Raw genomic sequence first — 19,159 nt, forward strand, 5'->3', positions numbered from 1 at the left:
CCAGAGCAGAGATGGTGCGGACCCGGTCAAACGAAGACGAGGTAAGTTTTTTATTTTATTTATCCCCACCCCCTGGCCCCCACTGTGAGCGAGCCGTGACTGTTAGGAAGGTGTCCTGGTTAGTTTGCAAGCGAGTCGTGGTAGGGTGACCAGATTTCACGGATTTGCCTCGACGTTCTCGGTGTTCAGAGGACTGTCCCGGTGTTCTCTGTAATTGTTAAAATACATGGTTTTGGGAACAAAGGCCAGGTCGTCCTGTAAATGAGAGTTGAAAGGTATACTCTCTTTAAGTAATGTTAATGTATCTGTTTCAGGGGCGCAGGAGGACGCCAGCTGCGTGCACGCGGCAGCAGTGGGGAGACAGAGGGGGGCTCAGGGTGAAGGACGTGCCATAGGTAATGTTATGTACGCTGCCGCGTCGCTGGGAATACACAGCTTTTCAAGGCAACGCAAACATCGGGACAGAAGTAGGCATGGGCGGAAAATCCGTTCCGCTCGCGGATTTTGCGGATTTTCGGGAAATCCGCAATCCGCGAGATTTGCGAATTTCCTGCAAAATCCGCAAATCCGCGAGCAGCGGATTTTGCTCGCACTGCTCGCACTGTTCGCGTGAGTTCGCGCCCCGCGAATAAGTGCGAAATTGCAGAAATACGATCTAAGCAAAACTGAAAGTAACTACTTACCAGGTTCAAAAGTTCAGGCACATCATTAGTAGCCATTTCCTGTAGTGCTTCCTGAGGGGCCCCTCCAGAGTTCAGTTGCCAGTTGAAACTATTATGTGACCCTGCTCTGAACCTCAGAATAGTTACACATATGCCACAAAGGTCATGAATTACAGCTAAGGGAGACAAGCAGGAGCCAGGCTGGAAGTTAAAATCCATTAATCAGCCCCTAATTCATTATTGTCAGTTGGGGCAGGGCAGGTGTTGTAACTAATTTTGCAACAATGAAAGCACTTAGCAAGTGCAAAAGATCACTAATCAGGGCGCACTAAGGAAGCAGGTGCCAGCTAAAAAAATATTCTGTGACACATTAATCAGCCCCAAATTAATTCAGGTCACTTGAGGCAGGGAAGGTGTGCTTTGCTTTGCCGAAAATAATGTACACTGGACAACCAGAGGGTGTGGTGATGAAACAGAGGGTGGCATGGGTGGGCCAGAGGGTGGCATGAGTAGTCAGAGAGTGGCAGTGGTGACAGAGAGTGGCAGTGATGAAGAAGAGTGTCCCAAACAGGTTGGACACGTAGAAACAACAAGTTCGCAAAACTTGCGACCCGACAGGTAAGTTCGCAAATTGCGAAATTGTAAAAACCCTCGCGAACTGGCAGAAACACGGGCGAACACAAAAAAAAAAAAAATCCGCAAATTCGCGGGAATTCGCGGATTTTGCGGATTGCGAATCCGCAAATCCGCAAAATTCGCGAACGCGAGATCCGCAAAATTCGCTCATGCTTAGACAGAAGTAAGTCTATTTTTATGTCTGGACATTCATAGATGTTGCTTATCAAAATCTGTTCCCCCTAGTCGTGGGCATAAGGTTTTAAGATGGCCCTCACATCAGTAATATCGGGAGGCACGTACATGGTTATTGATGACATCTACCAAAGGGTTTCTAATTAACTACTTAGTCCCACAGTGTTGATTTTAGTACACTTTCCTGTGCGTGAGTGTGTTTGTGTAGCCCAGGGCATTAAACATGCATCACAGCCTCTTTCATATATGCGCACATTTGGTTAAATGTGTTATTGACCACAATGCTAATTGAACAGTACGCCTGCTGGGGGCATTTCTTCGTAGTTGCCCTGGTTGGTCCTTTTTATGGTGATTATTAGATTGTATTTCTGCTAAATTTTTGTGGTAACTTGCATTAATCCTATTCACAACTGCAGCGGGCTCGTCACATTGCAGTTTGTTTCTTTCTGCTTGTTACCTCAGTGAGGCAGTCGGGCAGCATTGGCGGTGGCGGGAGCAGCCTATTTTGGTGTGGGCAATATCAGGGCGAGTCTTGCATTTTGGGGGGCGCGTCACCTGGGTTGGTAAGCACATGCAATGGCTGGGTGAATGCCAAGCAGCGTTGGGCTGGGTTAGTATCTCACTAGGGAACCAGGTTCGAGTCGCAGCAGGAACGCACAACATCCTGTGATTCTTGGCAATTCACTCAACCCCCACCCGTGCATGACAAATAAATGGGTCAAATATGTATCGAAACTGGTGCTCAAGTGAAGTGCGCAGGTGAGTGAGTCCGAGGGTGGGCCCTGCACGCAGGGCTTTAAGTGGGATGAAAAAACTGGGGTCTCTCAAAGGGGTCGTGGACTATATCATTAAGGGCGTGGCTTAAAACAGGCATTTAAAAAAAATCTGTGCTCAGCATAATTGGCCACCCAACTGTTCGGGTACGCGCGCCGCGCTCGCGAGCTACAGTGCGGAAATCATTTTCCGCCCTACCAGGTTCAAATGTCACCAGCCGCCACTGTGATTTGCATATAGCCAGGTTCTGAGATGGGATGGTGCAGTGAGATAAATAACGGTGATGGATCAAGCCCTGATATTTGGACTGGGTAAGAGTGGTCTGCTTAATTCAGACACTCTGTTCATCACCACCCCCTTTTCTGAATCGTTTTTGGTCACTGTAGGTGTGCCAGGGTATACTCAGACATGAGTCCCTTTCTCACTGCATCATCAGAATTCAAGCGAGCCGGGCCGAAGAAGGCTGAAATGCCAGAAATCGGTCCCCGGTAGCTTGTCTCCTTTCTGGTGAAGAATTGGCTTGGTAGTTTGGTCTGTCCTGTTCCCATGATGCACTGGGCCAGACCCAGACTGATTTGCATATAGCCAGGTTCTGAGCTGGGATGGTGCAGTGAGATAAATAACGGTGATGGATCAAGCCCTGGTCTTTGGACTGGGTAAGAGTGGTCTGCTTAATTCAGACTCTCTGTTCATCACCACCCCCTTTTCTGAATCGTTTTTGGCCACTATAGGTGTGGCAGGGTATACTCAGACATGAGTCCCTTTCTCACTGCATCATCAGAATTCAAGCAAGCCGGGCCGAAGAAGGCTGAAATGCCAGAAACCCGTCCCCGGTAGCTTGTCTCCTTTCTGGTGAAGAATTGGCTTGGTAGTTTGGTCTGCCCTGTTCCCATGATGCACTGGGCCAGGGACAGAATGACTTGCATATAGCCAGGTTCTGAGCTGGGATGGTGCAGTGAGATAAATAACGGTGATGGATCAAGCACTGATCTTTGGACTGGGTAAGAGTGGTCTGCTTAATTCAGACACTCTGTTCATCACCACCCCCTTTTCTGAATCGTTTTTGGCCACTGTTGGTGTGGCAGGGTATACTCATACTTGAGTCCCTTTCGCATTGCATCATCAGAATTCAAGCAAGCCGGGCCGAAGAAGGCTGAAATGCCAGAAACCGGTCCCCGGTAGCTTGTTTCCTTTCTGGTGAAGAATTGGCTTGGTAGTTTGGTCTGCCCTGTTCCCATGATGCACTGGGCCAGGGACAGACTGATTTGCATATAGCCAGGTTCTGAGCTGGGATGGTGCAGTGAGATAAATAACGGTGATGGATCAAGCCCTGATCTTTGGACTGGGTAAGAGTGGTCTGCTTAATTCAGACACTCTGTTCATCACCACCCCTTTTCTTAATCGTTTTTGGCTACTATAGGTGTGGCAGGGTATACTCAGACATGAGTCCCTTTCTCACTGCATCATCAGAATTCAAGCAAGCCGGGCCGAAGAAGGCTGAAATGCCAGAAACCGGTCCCCGGTAGCTTGTCTCCTTTCTGGTGAAGAATTGGCTTGGTAGTTTGGTCTGCCCTGTTCCCATGATACACTGGGATAGGGACAGACTGATTTGCATATAGCCAGGTTCTGAGCTGGGATGGTGCAGTGAGATAAATAACGGTGATGGATCAAGCCCTGATCTTTGGACTGGGTAAGAGTGGTCTGCTTAATTCAGACACTCTGTTCATCACCACCCCCTTTTCTGAATCGTTTTTGGCCACTGTAGGTGTGGCAGGGTATACTCAGACATGAGTCCCTTTCTCACTGCATCATCAGAATTCAAGCAAGCCGGGCCGAAGAAGGCTGAAATGCCAGAAACCAGTCCCCGGTAGCTTGTCTCCTTTCTGGTGAAGAATTGGCTTGGTAGTTTGGTCTGCCCTGTTCCCATGATGCACTGGGCCAGGGACAGACTGATTTGCATATAGCCAGGTTCTGAGATGGGATGGTGCAGTGAGATAAATAACGGTGATGGATCAAGCCCTGATATTTGGACTGGGTAAGAGTGGTCTGCTTAATTCAGACACTCTGTTCATCACCACCCCCTTTTCTGAATCGTTTTTGGTCACTGTAGGTGTGCCAGGGTATACTCAGACATGAGTCCCTTTCTCACTGCATCATCAGAATTCAAGCGAGCCGGGCCGAAGAAGGCTGAAATGCCAGAAATCGGTCCCCGGTAGCTTGTCTCCTTTCTGGTGAAGAATTGGCTTGGTAGTTTGGTCTGTCCTGTTCCCATGATGCACTGGGCCAGACCCAGACTGATTTGCATATAGCCAGGTTCTGAGCTGGGATGGTGCAGTGAGATAAATAACGGTGATGGATCAAGCCCTGGTCTTTGGACTGGGTAAGAGTGGTCTGCTTAATTCAGACTCTCTGTTCATCACCACCCCCTTTTCTGAATCGTTTTTGGCCACTATAGGTGTGGCAGGGTATACTCAGACATGAGTCCCTTTCTCACTGCATCATCAGAATTCAAGCAAGCCGGGCCGAAGAAGGCTGAAATGCCAGAAACCCGTCCCCGGTAGCTTGTCTCCTTTCTGGTGAAGAATTGGCTTGGTAGTTTGGTCTGCCCTGTTCCCATGATGCACTGGGCCAGGGACAGACGGATTTGCATATAGCCAGGTTCTGAGCTGGGATGGTGCAGTGAGATAAATAACGGTGATGGATCAAGCCCTGATCTTTGGACTGGGTAAGAGTGGTCTGCTTAATTCGGACACTCTGTTCATCACCACCCCCTTTTCTGAATCGTTTTTGGCCATTATAGGTGTGGCAGGGTATACTCAGACATGAGTTCTTTCTCACTGCATCATCAGAATTCAAGCAAGCCGGGCCGAAGAAGGCTGAAATGCCAGAAACCGGTCCCCGGTAGCTTGTCTCCTTTCTGGGGAAGAATTGGCTTGGTAGTTTGGTCTGCCCTGTTCCCATGATGCACTGGGCCAGGGGCAGACTGATTTGCATATAGCCAGGTTCTGAGCTGGGGTGGTGCAGTGAGATAAATTAAGGTGATGGATCAAGCCCTGATCTTTGGACTGGGTAAGAGTGGTCTGCTTAATTCAGACACTCTGTTCATCACCACCCCCTTTTCTGAATCGTTTTTGGCCACTATTGGTGTGGCAGGGTATACTCAGACATGAGTCCCTTTCTCACTGCATCATCAGAATTCAAGCAAGCCGGGCCGAAGAAGGCTGAAATGCCAGAAACCGGTCCCCGGTAGCTTGTCTCCTTTCTGGTGAAGAATTGGCTTGGTAGTTTGGTCTGCCCTGTTCCCATGATGCACTGGGCCAGGGACAGACGGATTTGCATATAGCCAGGTTCTGAGCTGGGATGGTGCAGTGAGATAAATAACGGTTATGGATCAAGCCCTGATCTTTGGACTGGGTAAGAGTGGTCTGCTTAATTCAGACACTCTGTTCATCACCACCCCCTTTTCTGAATCGTTTTTGGCCACTATAGGTGTGGCAGGGTATACTCAGACATGAGTCCCTTTCTCACTGCATCATCAGAATTCAAGCATGCCAGGTCGAAGAAGGCTGAAATGCCAGAAACCGGTCCCCGGTAGCTTGTCTCCTTTCTGGTGAAGAATTGGCTTGGTAGTTTGGTCTGCCCTGTTCCCATGATGCACTGGGCCAGGGACAGACGGATTTGCATATAGCCAGGTTCTGAGCTGGGATGGTGCAGTGAGATAAATAACGGTGATGGATCAAGCCCTGATCTTTGGACTGGGTAAGAGTGGTCTGCTTAATTCAGACACTCTGTTCATCACCACCCCCTTTTCTGAATCGTTTTTGGCCACTATAGGTGTGGCAGGGTATACTCAGACATGAGTCCCTTTCTCACTGCATCATCAGAATTCAAGCATGCCAGGCCGAAGAAGGCTGAAATGCCAGAAACCGGTCCCCGGTAGCTTGTCTCCTTTCTGGTGAAGAATTGGCTTGGTAGTTTGGTCTGCCCTGCTCCCATGATGCACTGGGCCAGGGACAGACTGATTTGCATATAGCCAGGTTCTGAGCTGGGATGGTGCAGTGAGATAAATAAAGGTGATGGATCAAGCCCTGATCTTTGGACTGGGTAAGAGTGGTCTGCTTAATTCGGACACTCTGTTCATCACCACCCCCTTTTCTGAATCGTTTTTGGCCATTATAGGTGTAGCAGGGTATACTCAGACATGAGTTCTTTCTCACTGCATCATCAGAATTCAAGCAAGCCGGGCCGAAGAAGGCTGAAATGCCAGAAACCAGTCCCCGGTAGCTTGTCTCCTTTCTGGGGAAGAATTGGCTTGGTAGTTTGGTCTGCCCTGTTCCCATGATGCACTGGGCCAGGGGCAGACTGATTTGCATATAGCCAGGTTCTGAGCTGGGGTGGTGCAGTGAGATAAATTAAGGTGATGGATCAAGCCCTGATCTTTGGACTGGGTAAGAGTGGTCTGCTTAATTCAGACACTCTGTTCATCACCACCCCCTTTTCTGAATCGTTTTTGGCCACTATTGGTGTGGCAGGGTATACTCAGACATGAGTCCCTTTCTCACTGCATCATCAGAATTCAAGCAAGCCGGGCCGAAGAAGGCTGAAATGCCAGAAACCGGTCCCCGGTAGCTTGTCTCCTTTCTGGTGAAGAATTGGCTTGGTAGTTTGGTCTGCCCTGTTCCCATGATGCACTGGGCCAGGGACAGACGGATTTGCATATAGCCAGGTTCTGAGCTGGGATGGTGCAGTGAGATAAATAACGGTGATGGATCAAGCCCTGATCTTTGGACTGGGTAAGAGTGGTCTGCTTAATTCAGACACTCTGTTCATCACCACCCCCTTTTCTGAATCGTTTTTGGCCACTATAGGTGTGGCAGGGTATACTCAGACATGAGTCCCTTTCTCACTGCATCATCAGAATTCAAGCATGCCAGGCCGAAGAAGGCTGAAATGCCAGAAACCGGTCCCCGGTAGCTTGTCTCCTTTCTGGTGAAGAATTGGCTTGGTAGTTTGGTCTGCCCTGTTCCCATGATGCACTGGGCCAGGGACAGACTGATTTGCATATAGCCAGGTTCTGAGCTGGGATGGTGCAGTGAGATAAATAAAGGTGATGGATCAAGCCCTGATCTTTGGACTGGGTAAGAGTGGTCTGCTTAATTCAGACACTCTGTTCATCACCACCCCCTTTTCTGAATCGTTTTTGGCCATTATAGGTGTGGCAGGGTATACTCAGACATGAGTTCTTTCTCACTGCATCATCAGAATTCAAGCAAGCCGGGCCGAAGAAGGCTGAAATGCCAGAAACCAGTCCCCGGTAGCTTGTCTCCTTTCTGGGGAAGAATTGGCTCGGTAGTTTGGTCTGCCCTGTTCCCATGATGCACTGGGCCAGGGGCAGACTGATTTGCATATAGCCAGGTTCTGAGCTGGGGTGGTGCAGTGAGATAAATTAAGGTGATGGATCAAGCCCTGATATTTGGACTGGGTAAGAGTGGTCTGCTTAATTCAGACACTCTGTTCATCACCACCCCCTTTTCTGAATCGTTTTTGGCCACTATTGGTGTGGCAGGGTATACTCAGACATGAGTCCCTTTCTCACTGCATCATCAGAATTCAAGCAAGCCGGGCCGAAGAAGGCTGAAATGCCAGAAACCGGTCCCCGGTAGCTTGTCTCCTTTCTGGTGAAGAATTGGCTTGGTAGTTTGGTCTGCCCTGTTCCCATGATACACTGGGCCAGGGACAGACGGATTTGCATATAGCCAGGTTCTGAGCTGGGATGGTGCAGTGAGATAAATAATGGTGATGGATCAAGCCCTGATCTTTGGACTGGGTAAGAGTGGTCTGCTTAATTCAGACACTCTGTTCATCACCACCCCCTTTTCTGAATCGTTTTTGGCCACTATAGGTGTGGCAGGGTATACTCAGACATGAGTCCCTTTCTCACTGCATCATCAGAATTCAAGCATGCCAGGCCGAAGAAGGCTGAAATGCCAGAAACCGGTCCCCGGTAGCTTGTCTCCTTTCTGGTGAAGAATTGGCTTGGTAGTTTGGTCTGCCCTGTTCCCATGATGCACTGGGCCAGGGACAGACTGATTTGCATATAGCCAGGTTCTGAGCTGGGATGGTGCAGTGAGATAAATAACGGTGATGGATCAAGCCCTGATCTTTGGACTGGGTAAGAGTGGTCTGCTTAATTCGGACACTCTGTTCATCACCACCCCCTTTTCTGAATCGTTTTTGGCCACTATAGGTGTGGCAGGGTATACTCAGACATGAGTCCCTTTCTCACTGCATCATCAGAATTCAAGCAAGCCGGGCCGAAGAAGGCTGAAATGCCAGAAACCGGTCCCCGGTAGCTTGTCTCCTTTCTGGGGAAGAATTGGCTTGGTAGTTTGGTCTGCCCTGTTCCCATGATGCACTGGGCCAGGGACAGACTGATTTTCATATAGCCAGGTTCTGAGCAGGGATGGTGCAGTGAGATAAATAACGGTGATGGATCAAGCCCTGATCTTTGGACTGGGTAAGAGTGGTCTGCTTAATTCAGACACTCTGTTCATCACCACCCCCTTTTCTGAATCGAACAACCAGACTCAGCTGGGGGGATACTGCACTGTACTTCTTTATTGACTTACATATATGGTTACCTAGACTTCAGGAGCATTCCCTCGAAGCAGAGGTTTGGTGGGAAAGGAACAGGAGTGAAATTTGCAACACCTACAAGAAAGTCAGACTTGGATATTTTTCAGATCACTTGAGAACTGGACAAAGTACCAATGCCCCCTGTGAATGACACAATGTTGGCAGATATTATTTGCTAGTTCCCCCCATTAGGAGCGCTTTCACAAGAAAGTTGGAGATGTTCTGGAACTGCTGAAAAAATAAATCCAACCTTGTGTGACCCTTCACAATTTCAACTTCCTGCCTTGTCCCTCAGGGTAATTTAAATAACTAAATATGTGCTTAAATGACAGAGTTTGAGTTTGGCAAATGGTCCGCCATCTGACTATGTCCTCTCCTCCCTAACAGAAGAAGACAGTCCACCAAATTCAGAGATACCTATTAGGGATGCTCTGTTTATTAAGCTTAGCTGCTGCAGCAACAGCTCCTCTAGAGTGACTGATGCTTAGCTGAGACAGCACCATGTTTAATACTCTTACTTAGCAAAGCTCTCTGTTTTTCAATAATCAACTCCTAAAGCAGGACTGAGATCCTGTGATTTTGAACAAAGGTTTTTGCAAGGTCTGGGATGGTTTTCATGAAGGCAAAGGGAAACTGCTACAGGGCCATGGGAAGTTTGGGCTAGGAGTTTTCACAAATCAGAGATTGCTGCGAATGATAAGAATGTAACTCTATAACTAGCTCTTGAGATCATTATTTTACCTGGTGATGTTTGAACCTTGTCTTTGAAGATGCCAGAAGAGTGTTTTGCTAGTCATTTGTGCCCAGGACTGGAAATGATCTCAATGGGCTAATTGGCTGGCCTTCTGTTTGCATCACACACAAAAAGTCTGACAATAGGCTCCATCCTATGTGGAACAACCAGACTCAGCTGGTAGGATACTGCACTGTACTTCTTTATTGACTTACGTGTATGGTTACCTAGACTTCAGGAGCATTCCGTTGAAGCAGAAGTTTGGTGGGAAAGGAACAGGAGTGAAATTTGCAACACCTACAAGAAAGTCAGGCTTGGATATTTTTCAGATCACTTGAGAACTGGACAAAGTACCAATGCCCCCTGTGAATGACACAATGTTGGCAGATATGATTTGCCAGTTCCCCCCATTAGAAGCGCTTCACATGAAAGTTGGAGATGTTCTGGAACTGCTGAAAAAATGAATCCAACCTTGTGTGACCCTTCACAATTTCAACTTCCTGCCTTGTCCATCAGGGTAATTTGAATAACTAAATATGTGCTTAAATGACAGAGCAGGACTTTTAGAAAAACAGAAAAAAAAATCCAAAAATGCATAGAGTTTTCTTTCAGCTTTTGGGGGTCATTTGTCTTGATTGCTTTTCAGAAATATAAGGCTTTCCCTGACAATCTACAACAGGAACAATGTACATCAGTACATCTCCTCTAAATTCAACTGGCATCCTTTGTCTGACAGCCTGTTGGGGAATAGGCTTCCAGACAAAGGTCTTCAGGTGTGGAGTGGAGCCAGCTCATGCCTTGTCTTTGGAAACCCGGTACTGCTTCCAACTCTAAAATGGGTGGGTGGACCATGAGTTTGATGGTTAGGGCATCCTCCAAGTTTTGGCAGATGGCCAACATCTAAATGTATCCACACGTCTGAATGTAGGACTCAGGACCAAAGCAAAGATTTCAAGGTGCACTGGAAGTGAAGCAAAGATGGTGACTAAAGAAACCAAAGTTGTTCCTCCTGGAGATTTGACACCAAAACTAAAGGATTTAGTTGGGGCCTAGCCTCTTTGTACAGGACTTTAATAGACTCTTATTATGTAAAACAATGAACTCTTTAGCACTGGTGGACCTGGGCATCCCGAAAAAAAATCCCAGATAACATTTTAGATCACTACAACCCCATAGAGTTGACTGAAAACCGCTGCCTTTCGCATGGCGAGGAAAATAATGTCTATGTCCTGGTCAAATATATCCTTTGCCTTTAACTGGCACTTTGCATTTATTTTGTAAGTTTACTTTAACATTTTAAAACTTGAAAAATATCAATCTCTTGCACCGCATATTCATTTTATAGGTATACACAATGGACCTTGCTATTGTGTTGCAGGGGTTGGTATTACTGACAAAATTTACCTTTGTACTGAAATGATGGAATAGGCAGAAGTCTCTCAAGAATAATTGTTAGACCAGTCATCGTAGGAATGGTTCTTCTTTAACTTTTAGCGTTTCATCCTCCTATTTTTCAAACTTTGCATTTGCAGGTTTTTGCTACTCAGTGCTAAAGTTCTTGTGTGCTCTCTTTAAAACATGGCAGTATTGACTTACACCCAATTGGTATTTTTAATTTAAGTACATGTCCCTAGTAAAGTGGTACTACATGTCCCCATGGCCTGTAAATTAAATGCTACTAGTGGGTCTACAGCACTGATTGTGCCATCTACTTAAGGAGCCCTTTCAATAATGTCTACACCTGCTATTGATGCCTGTGTGTGCAGTCTTTTAACCGCCATTAAACCTGGCACACTAAACCTCCTGTCAGGCCCAAATCTTCCTTTTTAATACATATAAGTTACCCTAGGGTTGACATATAAATAGCCCATCTAAGGGCAGGGGACAATGTATCTAAAAAGTGAGAAGTATTTTTAAGTTTTACATTCTCTGGTAGTTTTTCACTACTGTAAGGCCAACTACTCGGGGAGGATACATTTGGAGTTAACTTATTTATTTTAATAAGCTGTAACTTCGAATGGGATCAGGTAACCAGTTCATGTTTGGTGTCACTTTTGGTAAAGTGGCATTTTCCAGCCTTAGCCATTTAGTTCCTGCAGTCTGTCTCTGGGTTACATGACTGGGTGAAGATCACAGTTTCTATTCCTCCTAGATAGTCACACACAATCGAGCACTTAGGTGTGCCGGGATGGGGTATCACTGGCAGGATGGGGGGGGGGCGGAGCTGAGCACAGCCCTACGCACACTTGAATAGGCTGTGCCGTACCTCCACACAAAGGGCTATATACCTCCTATAGTTAATCTGGAGCCATTACAGGGGAGGCAGGCAACCTTTGCACTTAAATAGAAATCTCCAGAAACTTTTTCAACTTTAAAGGAGCCACATGGGATAAATATTGGACCTCAGACACCAACTAATCAGTGCACTTCTGGCCTTGACAATGACACAGGTTCTTGCATCACAGCTACTCAGAATAGACACATCACGCTGAGTGTGCAACGCATCCTCAAAACTGGACTTTTCATTGCAAGCTCTTGTTGACTGGATCCTTAATGACAATGCAGGACCTCACATTGCAGCTTTGCAGCTCCTTGGAAGCAACGCATTGGCTCGGCTGTGCGCCACATCCTTGGCATTGCCACGTTCCACAACTAGGATTTAAGGTACTCTGTTCAGTTAGCTTAACTTGGTCCTTGTAGCCAGCCAACACCCCATACGTGTTGGCCTGAACTTGTGACGTTGTCCTGGTTCAGCTTGATCAGATATCCACAGTTGGTGCTTTGTGCTTTTTGGCACTTTTTTTCACTGAAATCTTTAAAATTGCATTTAATTGGTTATACTGATTGGATTTTTGTCACTTTGGTCCTATTTAATACAATGTACTCTATTTTTATAAATTGCTTGGGATTTTACCTTGTGTTGTGTTTTACTTTAATATTGTTTGTAGTGCTGCATAAATACTTTACATATTGCCTCAAAGTTAAACCTGACTGGTCTGTGCCAAGCTACCTGAGGGTTGAGCAGAGGTTAATTGGGGTTTGCTTTTGCCTCACCTCGGCAAGGATGTGGTTACTGCTTGAATAGGATTTCACCCCGCCTTAACCAGCAACCCAATTTCTCATAAGGCTTTTTATACATACAAGAGTCTACATGTCTTTAAATTGATTTGCAAGGCACAGATGTTGAAAATGACTGAAAAGAATGCTTTCAAAGCATGGGATTATTACTACTAGACCTGAAGCAGTGATTGCGTTCATCAGAGTGACACAGTGGTTCCTTCCAGTTGGTTGTTTTATGGATAGACAGGTAAAGTGCCTTATGGAGACATGATTTCTCTGAATGGAGGCATAAGGTCCTCCTAGTTGGTGGTATGGTTCCTGTTGAGTAGGAGCCATTGAAGAGTTTGCTGGGTCTCCCGGCTATTCATCAGGGTGATAGAGGTCATTGCCTTCATCATCCTGGTGAGTGCCACCAGTATTCTTTAGAGATCGCCACTCATCCAGTGGTGATTTCTGTGCCTTCAGAGAACTCTCCGTCATAAATATTCTTACTCTGATGGTGATGATTCAAATATTTGATTTGACACTCATTCAACTGGTAACTTTTAATGTGTTGCCTCTTCTTTGGATTCTAATATGATTATGCATGTATTCTAATTGCAGAGTCATGCTGAACCTCTGAACTGTGAGTAATCACAGATTTCTCCACTTATTTAATTGTGGGCCCCTACATGACCTTGAAAATATAAATCAGGTACTTATTATTTTCAGTTCACAAAATTGGCTCTTGTTTCATTTCAATTTGTTTGACTTGATTATTACCCCGAAACTGTCATAGGTGAAAACTGCATTGACGATTTATGCAACAGGTACGAAATGCTAATGAATTCATCTGGTGTCAGTTTTGTCATGACTTAGTGATTGTTCAGAAAAAACCTATTGCCCATTGCTGTTAATTTGCACATCTTCATTTTTTTAACTCTTCACACACTTTGCAACCACTTAAGCTCAAACCTCTTACAGGAAGCAGTTAATATATCTATTTATGCAAGTCTATTTGGGCCTCTGTTGTTATTATTCATATCTTTGTAATAAACACTCAATTCTCTTAAGAGTATATTCAGTATAGAGTATAATTATTTTTGGCTGCCGGTTGTGTGTAATTGTCATGGCAAGTGGTGTGTGGACATCATCTTTCAGATGACCAAGCAGCAATCTCTTCTTTACTCTTCCTAAATTTAAATCTATCTTCTAAAGTAGTAGCTTGCTATTAAAAACAAAAAACGAATGGGCTGTACACCCTGGCTGTTTTCTCCCAATTTATGGGGTAATGTTTCTGTTTCTTTGTCTAGTACCACCAAGTTTTTCCGGTGACGGATTGGGAAAAAAAACAGCTGACCTTCCACTCTAAATAGGACGGGCAGTCTGATGTCACCCCATCAGAGTTTTATGACAGCAGGAGCAACGGGAAACCCACTGTGAGAAAGATGATGGTCAACTTATAAAAGAGTGGGCTATAACAGAGCGGGCAGGGCAAGGGTTTGATGGACAGGGTATTCTGCCAAGTTTGGTCCTATAATATTTTGCACTTAAAGCTATGCAGACTGCTGTAGCTTAGATGTTCTTTCAAATACAACCAATTCACTTGGAGAGGGTAATTCGCAGTCAATGTTCATATTAACCTTCCTTGGGCAACAAGAAAAAAATCCATGGTGGTGAAATGAAAGTTCTAATCAAGAGTTGCCTTAATGTCTGACATGTTATACCTTTTTGTTTCCTCAGTAGTACTTAAAACAGCTTAGTGAGCACTTTTATGATGTTGCAGAAAGAACCTTCATTCAGGGACCCAGGATTTGTCCCTTAAAGTGCCTCCAGAAAATACCAGCCACACGTCCCAGTGAGCATGACCAGTTCCTAAAAAAATTGGACGTAGTTTAACATGTTTCAGTCGTTCTAGTTAACTTGTGTTGTGATTTATAAATATATAGCTCTAAAAAAATCATTAGAAAATGAAATGACAGTCACAGATGGGAGTTGTTTAGAGAACAATGATTTTGTAATAGCTGGTAACTGATATCCTTAAAAGTTATACATCCCCATAATGTTTATCTGATATATGGTAGGTCAGTAGAAGTAAAATATAAATATAAATTATACCTCCCAAAAACTGGTTACTTATTTCACATTCTTCTTTTTATCTTGGAAGGTATTAGCTGTACTATAATGTAAAATGCTGTTCTTTCAGCCCAACATCTCTACCATAAGATTACAAAAGTGCCCTCATTTACTTTTGAAGCTACACAAGTCCATTTAGCCCAAAGTGCATTGGCTCCATAACACACCTATTTTGGGTGCTTTGATTTGCATTTCTGCCAGCATAATTTGCTTCAAGGACAATATTATGGTCTCATTTTCTCACAATATTATGGCAGATTGTCATATTATAGTAGGCTGGCTGTTTTCTGTCTGGTTTAAGTGTTGGCCAGACACAGATATATACATTTACAGATTGGCTGGGTGAAAACATCATTTTAAATTGCCACTGGGATAACATTATAAAACAAATTTCATAGAAATTCAAAGTTTTCTTACAAGATTAAATGGTGGTATCACATTTTACATACTCTACAATTTCATTTACATTTCTCAAAAGCAGTTCATGTGGTCTGTGACAATACATATGGCCCATAGTTTAGCACCTGTTAGCATAAGAATCATTTTCAAAGGTGATTAGTTTATAGTGCATCTGACCATAGCTTATGTCAAGCTGAAGTGCCAACATCAAAACATCTGAGAGCAACAACAGAAATGGCCATGACATTTTTCAATTACATGATATGCAAATGCCTGATGAGAAGGGCATGTATGAATGTCAGAATGTAATGGTACAGTAGTGAATGAAGCCTTGAAGCATTTGGCAACTTTTCTTACATAGTTATTCATATCTATAGCATTATTACAGAAGTGCCAAGCCGTAAATGTATCTCTGCACAGCACATTACCTTCTGCTAGACATATCCCCCTTGAAAGGCTTTGCAGATTGAGGACTCACCTAGGGCCCACCCTTCTACAGGAAAATACATAATAATCCTGACAAGTGGAGAATAACATGGAACAAAGTAATAGGATGCAAAAAATGTCAAACGAAATGTAGCATTTTACCCATGGAATACATAAACAGTTTAATCTCTAATTGCTAAATTCTGATCAGGAATGAAAATGGCAAAATGGCTCTATATTTTCAAATTACAAATGATCAATTAGACTCACTTCTTGTTCAGTCAATCAGAAAATTGTGGGAGATCTGGTCTAGCTGTTAGTCGGTTTGACAGTACATAGCTGGTGGGGATTAGCACTGACGAAAAAGGAGTCAAAGATGTCCTCTGGGGAAATATGAGATTTGCCAGAATGTGACTCCAAGTAGCACTAAGGGCCAAGGTGAAGTCAGTCACATATCAGGTTCCGTAAAGCTGCTTACCTGTATGTGATTTTCCCTACCCCAGGCATACTAGTCTGCCACAGACGACCTGTCATGAAATCCGGTGCTTTATCAGAAGTTTTATTTACTTTGTCTTTGAACAACAAAAGCCTTTTTCCTGTATGCAAATTTTCCTACTCCCACCATACCAACCTGCTAGAGACGGTACACAGACATAATATCGAAATTTAAATATCGATATACAATTATATCGAAGTTTAAAAATCGATGTAACACAATATCGAAGGTAAGTAATATCGACACTATTTAATATCGATATCAGTAATATCGAAGTTAAATATATCGATGTGTAGTAATATCGATGTAAATAATTTCGATGTTACTGATATCGATTTTCTAATAATTTTTTTGTATATTATAATGTATATAATATGTTTTTAATTATTTATTTCTGTAATTTAATTAAATTTAGCATTTTAGTTCAGTAGCGGGTTGTGGGTTTATAGGGGAATAGGGTGGGAAGTAATTTAATTATGTTAAAATAAGTATTAATTAGTAGGAATGAATATTTAATTTTAATTAATTGGTAATTAATTTTAATTAATTGGTAATAATTTTTAATTAATAGAATAATTGATAAATATGTTATGTAGCAGGTTGTGGGTTTATAGGGGAATAGGGTGGGAAGTAATTTAATTATGTTAAAATAAGTATTAATTAGTAGGAATGAATAATTAAATGTAATTCATTAGTAATTAATTTTAATTAATTGGTAATAATTTTTAAATAATAAAGTTGCTAATTTGTATGTGAGAAACACAGAGAACTATTTACAAAGGTAACACTTAACACGTGTGAGCAAGTTACACATGTAAATTTACTCGTACACTGTTGAGCAAATTTGCTACTTTTAACTATTCCCCGTTTAAGAGTTCAAAGTTGCTCAAAAGTGTAGAATTACATGTTTCCAATCCCTGAGCCAAATCAACACGTGGAAGTTACTACTGCCAAAAAAGAGAGGTAGTAAGACCAGCAAAAAACGTGTCCAACCACTTATACTGCAACACTCTCCTATTGAAACTAATGGAGAAAGGGACTTAAAATAGAACCCCATAGGAAGTAATGTTAAACAAAATTAACATTTAAACATACTAAAAAATTACATATTATGTTATGATGACATTTGTTAATAAACATTTGAAATTAAAAAATAAACTTTGCTTAAAATACATCTTAAATAAAATAATGTTATTTTAATTTAATATATTTAAGATACATTACATATTTAATACAACATTCAATTTGTGCCACAATGTTAGAAGTATCCCTATAGTAAAGTGTAGAGAAATGAAAAATAAAGTCAGTAAACTTGAAAAATAAACAGAATTGCTGCATCACTAGTAACTTAATATTCATTGAAAAACAGAATTATTTTGAACATATTAAATTAAATTCAATATTTTCTAGGATTAAAATTAAATTAAAAAAATTCCATGTCAAGTAAAGAACACACTTTTTATCATGTATTATACACCATTAACATCGATGCATTAGGATAATTAGAAGTGGTGTAAATATATTTAATAAACATAGTATATAAATATTTCAATTTGTAAAAAATACTTACATTATTCAAAACAACATAACAGATATATATATATATATTTTTTTACATTTAGTTAAATGTAGTTATTTGTTTAACTAGTTAAAATATTTAAAGTTTATACTATTTCCGATGGGGTTTCATTTTAAGTTCGTCCTCCATTATAGTCTCTGGGAGGCTGTTGCAGTACCAGTGTTTGGGCATCTCTTTTGCTGGACCTATTCCACACTGGGTTGGAGTGAATCTACTACTCTTCTTGTTTTTTTTTGGTTGTAGTAATTCTAGGGGTGCACAGCAATGGGCTTAATCCTTTGTGGGTGGGTGCATGTTCCTACCTAAACTTTTCCCTTGTCCCCCAACCCCTTCTTTACTCCTCCCTATACACCACCCACTTTCCAGGTACTCTCCCTTGTACCGCCAGCATTAGTAGGAAACGTATATGTATGAGAATCTCCCTAGTGAAAAAAATTGGAGAGATGAAGTTAAAGAGTTTACACTCATAGGTTTGTGAATTGCATTTTGCAGTAAGTCAGTATTGCTACTAGAGTACTACTTTATAAAATACACAACACAGTTTGTGAGTCTGTCCCAACGTGTGCCCATGTGCTCACAGAAAACTCCACACGCATCAAGGATACTGTCTTACCATTTCTAAAACAAATCGATGCTGTGAGTGTTTGTCTTTAGAAAATGTATAAAAAGCATGATAGCCAGGCCATAATGTAATGTTGGCATTTTAAACTAACTGACATTGTAAGTTTTGCATGAACGTACTATGGCCATGGCAGCTGAAGCACTGCTGGTGAAAAATCCTCATTTATCAAACTCAGAATACTGTAGGTAGGATGTGGTTTTGGGAGACAGAGCGGTACCTCTGCGAAACCTCTGCAATGCTTGTGACCCACCCAGCAACCTTTAAATGACAGTCTAAGTCTTGAAAAGTGGAGTGGCACAGAAGTGGTTATCAATTATACCTAAGGGCTAATATTGATCCATTTCCAAGCAAAACACTTCTCAAATACGTCAGTAAGGCAGAGGGAGTTAAAGTCACCCGCCCAGCCTCACACAATGTTGGTCAAATGGTAAAGAAGACAATAGAAGCTGGATGTCTTAGTTGCCAGCTATTTGACCCTGCGAAAGTTCTGTACATTTATATAAAATACGTTTCAACAAATGAGCCCACTGACCTGTGGATATAAGAGAATGAAGAAGCTGAGTCCAAAGGCCAAGATAAGAAAAAAAAACAGCACTACAATCCGCAACAAGGTCCGAAGAATCTCCCAGAACATAACTATGTAAATTCCAAAACTCTCAAACCTAGAGGAAATATACACACATGTAAATACAAACACAATGTCTGATATAATAAAATACAAGTTTATAGCATCGAAAATAGGAATCATGATAGCAATCCTCTGCTTCTAAGGCATACATTCTCAGGCCTGTAGGTAGCATTCAACAAAGAGCACAAGGCAGTGGATGAAGCACACATATATCACTAG

General features: G+C 42.9%; 1 protein-coding gene across 4 annotated transcripts in view; it reads right to left on the reverse strand.

The window, feature by feature from the left end:
- Positions 1-19,159, reverse strand: part of TRPA1 (transient receptor potential cation channel subfamily A member 1) — a 913,216-nt gene that overhangs the window by 151,930 nt on the left and 742,127 nt on the right. For all 4 annotated transcript variants that reach the window (XM_086965876.1, XM_086965877.1, XM_086965878.1 and 1 more), the window contains exon 23: positions 18,845-18,974. In XM_086965876.1, coding sequence (XP_086822002.1) covers positions 18,845-18,974 — 130 coding nt within the window. The remainder of the gene's footprint in view (positions 1-18,844; positions 18,975-19,159) is intronic.

Source organism: Lissotriton vulgaris, chromosome 4_1 (assembly GCF_964263255.1).
Source record: "Lissotriton vulgaris chromosome 4_1, aLisVul1.2, whole genome shotgun sequence".
NCBI classification, from domain to species: domain Eukaryota; kingdom Metazoa; phylum Chordata; class Amphibia; order Caudata; family Salamandridae; genus Lissotriton; species Lissotriton vulgaris.